Source organism: Gigantopelta aegis, chromosome 14, assembly GCF_016097555.1.
Source record: "Gigantopelta aegis isolate Gae_Host chromosome 14, Gae_host_genome, whole genome shotgun sequence".
NCBI lineage: Eukaryota > Metazoa > Mollusca > Gastropoda > Neomphalida > Peltospiridae > Gigantopelta > Gigantopelta aegis.
Genome location: NC_054712.1, coordinates 19511840 through 19524054, shown reverse-complemented (window position 1 = coordinate 19524054; position 12215 = coordinate 19511840). Strand labels below are relative to the sequence as shown.

General features: G+C 36.1%; 1 protein-coding gene across 1 annotated transcript in view; it reads left to right on the top strand.

The window, feature by feature from the left end:
* LOC121388322 (importin-4-like) overlaps positions 1-10630 on the top strand; it is a 56741-nt gene extending 46111 nt beyond the window's left edge. Inside the window, exons 26-29 of the mRNA XM_041519617.1 lie at positions 739-871; positions 2425-2529; positions 6203-6272; positions 7888-10630. Coding sequence (XP_041375551.1) covers positions 739-871; positions 2425-2529; positions 6203-6272; positions 7888-8033 — 454 coding nt within the window. The 3' untranslated portion in view covers positions 8034-10630. The remainder of the gene's footprint in view (positions 1-738; positions 872-2424; positions 2530-6202; positions 6273-7887) is intronic.
* Positions 10631-12215: the final 1585 nt, after the last annotated feature.

Here is a 12215-nt window from a genome sequence, read left to right as displayed (position 1 = left end):
TGACATATTGGTAAGATAATCCTGTATGACATATCAGTAAAATAATCATGTGTGACACATCAGTAAAATAATCATGTGTGACACATCAGGAAGATAATCATGTATGACACATCAGTAAGATAATCATGTATGACACATCAGTAAGAAAATCATTTATGACACATCAGTAAGATAATCATGTGTGACACATCAGTAAGATAATCATTTATGACACATCAGAAAGATAATCATGTATAACACATCAGTAAAATAATCATGTATGACACATCAGTAAGATAAACATGTATAACACATCAGTAAGATAATCATGTATGACACATCAGTAAGATAATCATTTGTGACACATCAGGAAGATAATCATTTATGACACATCAGTAAGATAATCATGTATGACATATTGGTAAGATAATCATGTATAACATATCAGTAAAATAATCGTATATAACAGATCAGTAAAATAATCATGTATAACATATCAGTAAAATAATCATATATAACATATCAGTAAAATAATCATGTATAACATATCAGTAAAATAATCATATATAACATATCAGTAAAATAATCATGTATAACATATCAGTAAAATAATCATATATAACATATCAGTAAAATAATCATGTATAACATATCAGTAAAATAACCTGTGGCATATCAGTATGATAACCTTGTGTCGCATCATATTAGTATGACAGTTGTGTGACACTGTCTAGTGTACTTTCCTTAGCTGTTTGTCAGTCAGTATCCAGTGGTGCTGAAGGTTCTGTTTGATATTCTAAACAAAGAAACTGATGGTAGAGTTCAAGACAATATATGTGCTGCCACCTGTCGATTGATATGGGCCAACAAGTCTGCTGTCCCCCTTGAACATGTATGCTTTTCTCTTATAACTTGTGTTTATTAAATGTTGATATACAGTAAAAATTCTCAAGACCGGACCCTCTGTAAACCGGAATTCCCTCAAAACCAGACATCTTGCAGAGTCCCTTTCAAAAAACCAAGACAGAACTAAACCTCTCTGAACCACATCTATTTTAAAATTGAACATTTGTCTCGGTCCCAGGGGGTGGGACGTAGCCCAGTGGTAAAACATTCGCTTGATGCACGGTTGGTCTGGGATCGATCCCCGTCGGTGGACTCATTGGACTATTTCTCGTTTCAGCCAGTGCTCCTCAACTGGTGTAACAAAGGCCGCTGTATGTACTATCCTGTCTGTGGGATGGTGCATATAAAAGATCCCTTGCTGCTAATCGAAAAGAGTAGCCCATGAAGTGGCAACAGCGGGTTTCCCCTCTCAGTACCTGTGTGGTCCTTAACCATATGTCTGACGCCATATAACCATAAACAAAATGTGTTGAGTGCGTCGTTAAATAAAACATTTCCTTCCTTGTCTCGGTCCCAAGTGTGTCCAGTTTATAGGGGTTTCACTGTATATATCATATATTTCTGATATCATGTACTAAAAGTATTACACATAACCCTTAAGTCTTTGAACTGTCAAGCTGACAACATTCATTGGCATAGCCAGGTATAATGGGGTGGGGGGGGGGGGGGTATGGCCACACTTGGTTATTCAAGTGAAAACAGTGTCCCATAATCCCATCAAGACTGGCTGATACTCTTTCATCTTCCTTATCTGATACACTGCCTATCTTTGTCATTATCTTAATTAAAAGAAAAACTTTCCAATATATCCTGCAATGTTTAATCTGTACTTCTCTGGACATACCTGGCCTCTGTGTACTTCCCAGGACATACCTGGCCTCTGTGTACTTCACAGGACATACCTGGCCTCTTGTGTACTTCACAGGACATACCTGGCCTCTGTGTACTTCACAGGACATACCTGGCCTCTGTGTACTTCACAGGACATACCTGGCCTCTTGTGTACTTCCCAGGACATACCTGGCCTCTGTGTACTTCCCAGGACATACATGGTCTCTTGTGTACTTCCCAGGACATACATGGTCTCTTGTGTACTTCCCAGGACATACCTGGCCTCTTGTGTACTTCCCAGGACATACCTGGCCTCTTGTGTACTTCCCAGGACATACCTGGCCTCTGTGTACTTCCTAGGACATACCTGGCCTCTTGTGTACTTCCTAGGACATACCTGGCCTCTTGTGTACTTCCCAGGACATACCTGGTCTCTGTGTCCTCTAGTAATCAAAGCTGCCTTGGGTCATTCATTTGTTATCTGGCCCTGCTTTTAATAAGCACCTGCTGCTTTATATTTGAATAGGGATTTGACTTTTTAAAATTCACCTAGTAATACTTCCTGTGGGCCTTCTGATGGTGAACTTTTCAAGCATGGCTGTTGGTGTATCTTGTTATAAGACTTGCTGTTTAAGATGTTTCTGAATTTTATTTAAATACTTCCTGAATTTATTTTTAAGTGGTTTCTGAATTGATGTTTTTTTTTAGGTGATTCCGGTAATAATGAAATGTCTTCCTCTCAAACAAGACTTAGAGGAGATAGCCACTGTGTATTCAACTCTGATTCATCTCTATGGGGAAGGTGAGAAAGAGGTAAGACTTTGAGGAGATAGCCACTGTGTATTCAACTCTGATTCATCTCTGTGGGGAAGGTGAGAAAGAGGTAAGGCTTAGAGGAGATAGCCACTGTGTATTCAACTCTGATTCTTCTCTATGGGGAAGGTGAGAAATAGGTAAGACTTTGAGGAGATAGCCACTGTGTGCTCAACTCTGATTCATCTCTATGGGGAAGGTGAGAAATAGGTAAGACTTTGAGGAGATAGCCACTGTGTGCTCAACTCTGATTCATCTCTATGGGGAAGGTGAGAAATAGGTAAGACTTTGAGGAGATAGCCACTGTGTGCTCAACTCTGATTCATCTCTATGGGGAAGGTGAGAAATAGGTAAGACTTTGAGGAGATAGCCACTGTATGCTCAACTCTGATTCATCTATATGGGGAAGGTGAGAAAGAGGTAAGACTTAGAGGAGATAGCCACATTCAACTCTAACTTTGAATTTTGATATATTTGTTTGCAGAACTACATGCAGTTAGTGCATTTAAAACGGAACATTCTCTGCCTTAATGTGACGCTGCAAGTCACTTGAAGGAACTGTCATCATATCTAACACAGATAGTTGTTACATTTTCATCATGTTACCATACTTGTAGCCCCAGACGGGGTCAAGTACAAGGTAATTAAGAATTTAGAAAAGTATTTGTACTAATTCTGTTTTGCATTTCAAAGCTGTTTTGTAGTAGCACGGTGCTTTTCATTAATAAGATTTTCATGCCTCATATCTGAATCTTTTATTTGTGTGACACGTCATCATGATGATTGACTGTAACCAGTAGATCTTTACAGTTCTGAGTGGTGTATTGGCAATATGTGTGACACGTCGTCATGATGGTTGACTGTAACCAGTAGATCTTTACAGTTCTGAGTGGTGTATTGGCAATATGTGTGACACGTCGTCATGATGGTTGACTGTAGCCAGTAGATCTTTAGTTCTGAGTGGTGTATTGGCAATATGTGTGACACGTCATCATGATGATTGACTGTAACCAGTAGATCTTTACAGTTCTGACTGGTGTATTGTCAGTTTGTGTGACACGTCATCATGATGATTGATTGTAACCAGTAGATCTTTACAGTTCTGACTGGTGTATTGTCAGTTTGTGTGACACGTCATCATGATGATTGATTGTAACCAGTAGATCTTTACAGTTCTGAGTGGTGTATTGGCAATATGTGTGTCACGTAATCATGATGATTGACTGTAACCAGTAGATCTTTACAGTTCTGAGTGGTGTATTGGCAATATGTGTGTCACGTAATCATGATGATTGACTGTAACCAGTAGATCTTTACAGTTCTGAATGGTGTATTGTCAGTTTGTGTGTCACGTCATCATGATGATTGATTGTAACCAGTAGATCTTTACAGTTCTGAATGGTGTATTGTCAGTTTGTGTGACATGTCATCATGATGATTGACTGTAACCAGTAGATCTTTACAGTTCTGAATGGTGTATTGTCAGTTTGTGTGACATGTCATCATGATGATTTATTGTAACCAGTAGATCTTTACAGTTCTGGATGGTGTATTATCAATTTGTGTGACACGTCATCATGATGATTGACTGTAACCAGTAGAACTTTACAGTTCTGGATGGTGTATTGTTAGTTTGTGTGACATGCCATCATGATGATTGATTGTAACAAGTAGATTTTTATAGTTCTGAATGGTGTATTATCAATTTGTGTGACACGTCATCATGATGATTGACTGTAACCAGTAGATCTTTACAGTTCTGAGTGGTGTATTGTCAGTTTGTGTGACACGTCATCATGATGATTGACTGTAACCAGTAGATCTTTACAGTTCTGAATGGTGTATTGTCAGTTTGTGTGACACGTCATCATGATGATTGACTGTAACCAGTAGATCTTTACAGTTCTGAATGGTGTATTGTCAGTTTGTGTGACACGTCATCATGATGATTGATTGTAACCAGTAGATCTTTACAGTTCTGGATGGTGTATTATCAATTTGTGTGACACGTCATCATGATGATTGACTGTAACCAGTAGATCTTTACAGTTCTGAGTGGTATATTGGCAATATGTGTGACACGTCGTCATGATGATTGACTGTAACCAGTAGATCTTTACAGTTCTGAATGGTGTATTGTCAGTTTGTGTGACACGTCATCATGATGATTGATTGTAACCAGTAGATCTTTACAGTTCTGGATGGTGTATTATCAATTTGTGTGACACGTCATCATGATGATTGACTGTAACCAGTAGATCTTTACAGTTCTGAGTGGTGTATTGTCAGTTTGTGTGTCACGTCATCATGATGATTGATTGTAACCAGTAGATCTTTACAGTTCTGAATGGTGTATTGTCAGTTTGTGTGACACGTCATCATGATGATTGATTGTAACCAGTAGATCTTTACAGTTCTGAATGGTGTATTGTCAGTTTGTGTGACACGTCATCATGATGATTGACTGTAACCAGTAGATCTTTACAGTTCTGAATGGTGTATTGTCAGTTTGTGTGACATGTCATCATGATGATTTATTGTAACCAGTAGATCTTTACAGTTCTGGATGGTGTATTATCAATTTGTGTGACACGTCATCATGATGATTGACTGTAACCAGTAGAACTTTACAGTTCTGAATGGTGTATTGTTAGTTTGTGTGACATGCCATCATGATGATTGATTGTAACAAGTAGATTTTTATAGTTCTGAATGGTGTATTATCAATTTGTGTGACACGTCATCATGATGATTGACTGTAACCAGTAGATCTTTACAGTTCTGAGTGGTGTATTGGCAATATGTGTGACACGTCGTCATGATGATTGACTAACCAGTAGATCTTTACAGTTCTGAATGGTGTATTGTCAGTTTGTGTGACACGTCATCATGATGATTGACTGTAACCAGTAGATCTTTACAGTTCTGAATGGTGTATTGTCAGTTTGTGTGACACGTCATCATGATGATTGATTGTAACCAGTAGATCTTTACAGTTCTGGATGGTGTATTATCAATTTGTGTGACACGTCATCATGATGATTGACTGTAACCAGTAGATCTTTACAGTTCTGAGTGGTATATTGGCAATATGTGTGACACGTCGTCATGATGATTGACTGTAACCAGTAGATCTTTACAGTTCTGAATGGTGTATTGTCAGTTTGTGTGACACGTCATCATGATGATTGATTGTAACCAGTAGATCTTTACAGTTCTGGATGGTGTATTATCAATTTGTGTGACACGTCATCATGATGATTGACTGTAACCAGTAGATCTTTACAGTTCTGAGTGGTATATTGGCAATATGTGTGACACGTCGTCATGATGATTGACTAACCAGTAGATCTTTACAGTTCTGAGTGGTGTATTGGCAATATGTGTGACACGTCATCATGATGATTGACTAACCAATAGATCTTTACAGTTCTGAGTGGTATATTGGCAATATGTGTGACACGTCATCATGATGATTGACTGTAACCAGTAGATCTTTACAGTTCTGAGTGGTGTATTGGCAATATGTGTGACACGTCATCATGATGATTGACTAACCAATAGATCTTTACAGTTCTGAGTGGTGTATTATCAGTTTGTGTGGCTATTTTCAATAAATGATCATTAAAGAGGGTTATAAATCAATTTTAAATTATGTTTGTTTATATTATAGATGATGAAACATGTCCCTCAGCTACTGAGCTCAGTTGCACACATTTTAGGAACTGAACATGTGAAACAAGGTGAGCAACTCTGTGGATTGGTAATGTATGGGTGAATCAATAGACGGACTCCTAGTGGAAACATTTCATTACCCACTGGTTTTCATAACCAGACTGAAATCTTGAAACAAAGTTACTGTAGGAATCTGTTAGTCCATAGGAACATAGAGTTCGAAGTTAGCAGGAGATAGTCCAACTTATCACAAGATAATATAGGAGCAGTGTGATGTTTATATTAATGGTAGTGAGTGGCAAAGCTTCGAAGTTAGCAGGAGATAGTGCAACTTATCACAAGATAATATAGGAGCAGTGTGATGTTTATATTAATAGTAGTGAGTGGCAAAGCTTCGAAGTTAGCAGGAGATAGTCCAACTTATCACAAGATAATATAGGAGCAGTGTGTTGTTTATATTAATAGTAGTGAGTGGCAAAGCTTCGAAGTTAGCAGGAGATTATCTAACTTATCACAAGATAATATAGGAGCAGTGTGATGTTTATATTAATAGTAGTGAGTGGCAAAGCAGAAACAATGAAGTGACAACATTGCTGTCAGATGTTTATGCCAGGATATAGAGGTATATGTGAACAAAATCCTGATGGGCAGCAAGGATGGAGTTTATGAAATTCAAGTAAACACAATGTATTAATTAGTAACATGTGAAACTGCTTCAGGTCTGTAAATCTCTCGCAGTCTGTTGGGCCATGCTCCACATCAAACAATCACTTGCAGTTTGGAGGTTTTGCCACACTGGTTCTGTAATATCTTGCTCAAACTTGTCTCTTTATTTTCTGAGATGCCATTGGTATAGTTGTCTCCCAGTGATGTCCTACATGTGTTTAATGGGGAAAGATCTGGGTTCAGGGAGGGCCATGGTAATGTGTTGTGACTTTGAAATTGGTTTAATGAACTATTCGATACATGTTCATATCTGCATTCAAATACATGTACATGTTTATCCCCCTCATATTCAGAACACTATTCATGATATGTGAACGAATTTGTCAAAATTTAGATTCTAAATATTATTACAAAATAAAATTTTAAAAAGTGTCTTACATAATATATGTTGAAAAAACATTTTGACATTATGGCAGATGCTTGTGTCCTAAACATTTCTGCCATTATAAACCTGTACTAATATCAAGTTAACATGATCATCAATCCTTTTATAAGTCGGCATTTGCAGTTTATTCCTCATAATGGACTAATTGAGGGTTGGTTGCTTTACCACAGTTATAGTTACTGTAGTCATTACTATTTATATAACTGTATTAAATGAATTTCAGGAGACACTGAGAAGCTCCATTATATGATTGTGAGTGATGGAAATTATTTAATCAGATTCAGGGCTAGCTCTGGCACTTGCCAAATTTGCCAGTTACGAATTTTAGGAACAATTGGCGAATTTTATTTTAATTTGGTGAACAAATTTCAAGCAATAATTGTTATTTTGTTGGAAAATAACTCTGGTTTTGTATGTTTAAAGATAATTTGTTGAAATGTTTTGCTCATCCAGAGCTAGCCGTGAGATTTGTTTAACTTGGTAATTATACTCCAAATGGGAAAGAAGCTCTATTATAATTTGATCAAAGTCAACAGCTATACAGACAATTTTTCTCATTTTTCTCTTTTCAGATGTTCAAATGTTACTGATACAGTTTGTTCAGAATATTCAAAGAGCATGTCCCGAAGTGTTCCAGCAAGTTAAGAGTCAACTCGGGCCTGAGCTTGGATCTAAACTGGATGCGTGCATATTCATTCTCAGTGGAAGCCCTACTTGATGAGAGTCTTTCCCTGTTGGTGCGCTGGGAGTCTCCCTGTTGATGCACTGGGAGTCTCCCTGTTGATGTGCTGGGAGTCTCCCTGTTGATGTGCTGGGAGTCTCCCTGTTGATGTGCTGGGAGGCTCTCTGTTGATGTGCTGGGAGTCTCCCTGTTGATGCGCTGCTTCTCTGCTCAGCTTGCTATTCATCAGCTTTGAGTGACTGTACTTGCGTGAAAATGTTCACAGTGTGACAAGAATTTGCTTATATGCAACTGTGCAATGCTAATTGTTATTTATTGAAGGTCAGCTACATGGTTTTAAATGAATGCAACTGAACTATTATGTCATGCACATTTGTTTTTTTGTTTTTTTTTACTGCGTTGAGATGTGGACAAAAAAAGCCTTATGATGGTTGTTATTTCTTTATTTGATCAATATGTCACTGAATACATCCCAGGATTTTTAGTTGTCAGTCACTAAATACAAATTAAAAAGTTTAATTTGTTAATTATATATGTTGTAGATCTACTGCCATGCTGACTGACTGGCTAAGTGAAACTTGAACGTGGCTACAGATGTAGTTTGAGCTAATTTGCCAAAGTGCTAATAATTTTTGGTTCCCAGCATGAAGACATGTAATAATAGATTTTTAAAGGCCTGGCATTATGGATTACAAAGGGGGGGGGGGGGGGGGGGGGGGGGTCGTACTGGACAATAAAAGAAAACTATATTCACTGAGTATATTAAACCACCATTATACCACCATCATGTTTTTGTAGATTTGTGGAAGAGGAATTTTTCATAATCCTTGATTTTATTTGACTGGATAATAAAAGAAACTTATATTCACTAAGGATATTAAACCTCACCATTGTACCACCATCATATTTTTTGTAGATTTATGATAGAGGAATTTATCATAATCCTTGATTTTATTTGACTTGAAGTATATACTGGGTTTGCATCTCTCTTCAGTTAATATATCATTTTGCAAATGTCTCAGAAGCTACTGTTAATTAAAAAAAAAAAAAAAAAAAAATTGATTTCTACTACATAGCCATAATTCACTTATAAAACAAAATATATATGACGAAATACTTTTCGGGACAATTAAATGTACATGTTTTGAGGTAACATTTTGCTGGATCATTTAGTATATCTGCTGCCTGCGCTACTATACCTGCAAAGACTACTAAAACAGTACTAGAATTATGGAATGAATCTGCTAGTGGCTTGGGCTATCACTACTAAATGACAACACCAACCCGTGCAGCTGCCCACAGCAATCGGCAATACTATGGAGACTTGTCATAGAATTTTTAATTCTCCATGGCACTGGTTTTCATCTGTGGACTATATTTGATTTTTTCCATGACATGTTTTTTGCCATGGACATTTTCTTAATTGCAGGGGTTGCATCGATCACCATTAATGGACATACTGGACTAAACATAATTTTCCATCAATTATCACTGATGTATGTTAATTTTTAACAGTACAAAGAAAGTGAACCAGTCAACTATTACATTATGTTAATAATAGAACTGACTACTTTAAATAGTTTCTTATCTTTCTATTAAAATTCTAAATTCTGTTCAAGTTGTTTTTGTTATAAACCTTATAAAGAGTGCATTACGGGTGCATTTTTCTCTTACCTAATAAATTAAGATTTTATTTACTTTTTAAAAATTTAATAGTTGCTACATATTGTTGTGAATACTAGGGAAATGTTAATTGAAAAACATGTCTTAGCATGTCTTAAACTATTGCAACACATCAGATGTACCATGGATGTAACAGAAAATCTTAAGATCATAGCAGTAATATATATAAATGTTACTTTAAAAACTTAGTGTTATTAAAAAAACTTTTGAAGTTTTTCAAATCATGTCTTTCTGTAGTGATGTACCAGTACTCTATCTTCAAATATCTGATCAGTGGTGTATAGTACTGTGACATCATGATATGCAAGGAAACCCGAAACTATTTTTTCATTCACTGGTGTGATGAGTCTGTCAAAACATTTCTTTCAGTATCAGCCAATGTTGACACCAAGAACCAATGAAGTTTTCTCTCCTGATAATCTGGCTAGTAACAGTTAAGATATTGATTCTTTAATATCAATATTTATCATTCAAATACAGCTAACTTTATGAAGCCTGTTTTTTCTTAAACACAGGTGTTTAAGCATTGTAAATGTAGGTAGTTATATATGTGTTAAGATGAAAATAGGCTTTGTAAATTCGGCACCTTAATGTTGTTGTTTTTTCATTTAAACCAAAGTATTCCTTTTCAAAATAAATATTTTGCTTAAAATGGATGATTAATTCTGTTTTGAAAAATAGCCACATGTATATATATTTATTTGAATCCTTTTCAAAATAAATATTTTGCTTAAAATGGATGATTAATTCTGTTTTGAAAAATAGCCACATATATATTTATTTGAATTTGGATCCTTTTCAAAATAAATATTTTGCTTAAAATGGATGATTAATTCTGTTTTGAAAGATAGCCACATATATATTTATTTGAATTTTGGATGCATTCTTGTTGAACCACCTGAAACCTTGTTGACAATTGTTACGTTCCAAATAAATATGCATTTAGTGAACACTTTGTTATTTTTCTTTATCACAATAACTTTAATAAAGAAGCGTATTATAATAATAGAAAACCCATGAAGGAAGGAAGGAAATGGTATATTTAACGATGAACTTAACACATTTTATTTACGGTTATACGGTATCGGACATATGGTTAAGGACCACACAGATATTGAGAGAAAACCTGCTGTCACCACTTTATGAGCTACTCTTTTTGATTAGCAGCAAGGAATCTTTTATATGACCATCCCATAGACAGGATAGCATATACCACGGCCTTTGAAGTACCAGTCGTGGTGCACTGGCTGGAGCGAGAAATAGCCCAGTGGGCCCACCAACGGGAATCGATTCCAATCCTGGAAAGCCCATAAATGAGTAAAGTGTTTCCTGAAATATTTTCTTAAATATATTTTCTCCAAACGTGGAATATTTATGTGTTGTGCCATGTTGTACATTTGGCTCTAGCATTTTTATGTCACTAATTTATTAAGATCTAAGATATCCTTTTCCAATATAAGTTGAATAGTTCTGAAAAAGGATGAAAACTATACTTTAAAAAATATTTTGTTTTCAGCTAAAATCTAGTGTACAGTGAAACCCCTCTAAACTGGACACTGTCAGACCAAATAAAATGTCCACTTTTAGAGGGATCCGGTTTAGAGAGGTTAAGTTCTGTACTGAATTTAAAAAAAGGACTGATAAATGTCTGGTTTTGAGGGAATTCCAGTTAACAGAGTCCTGTTTTGAGAGGTTTCATTGTACCTGTACTTTGTGAAAATTATGCAGGAAAAGCTGAAATAGGATAAAGCTGAATAATTACTAGTGGGATGTATCTGCCACTAAACTAAATTTAACACCATAGTCTCTTACGTACATAGAACTGGGATTTGTTGGCCAATTGTATTAACATGATACTGCTAGACAATAGAACATGTCATTTCCATTGACGTTTTCTTCAAATAATTGATTATCGATCCATTTGTGTTGTAAAAGTGAATAAGTGTTTTCATTAATTTTCATTTATAGGATTAATAGAATTTCTAAATGGGGAGAAAGTGAATATGATGATTGGTTCAGAGCCTAATATAATACTAATACAATTGGTTGAAAGAAAATGGTGAAATCATATGTTAAATATTGTGTAAATGTAATGTGGGCATCTTGAATACAACTACATGTATTCTATATATACCCTATATTTGGTTTGATGGTAGAAACAGCAAACTGATTGCCAGTATGTGATGTTGCTGAGCAACACTGCTACAGAACAGCAAACTGATTGCCAGTGGTGACTTGGAGTAATGACATAATTTTGTGATATTCCCCATTTTATATGACCATCTATGATGGGTTGTATTATGGTATGGCGTTGTCCGTCCATCCGTCTGTTAACATTTCCTGTCTGGACCATATCTTGCATACAGATGCATACAGGACCATCAAACCTCATATGTAGGAACAACTTGGGATGGCGTTGTGCCGCATACTATTACTAGGTCACTGTGACCTACTTGTGACGGTCTACTGCATATAACAGTAAATCATTGTCCAGATCAGCTCTTACATACAGATGGATACAGGACCATCAAACCA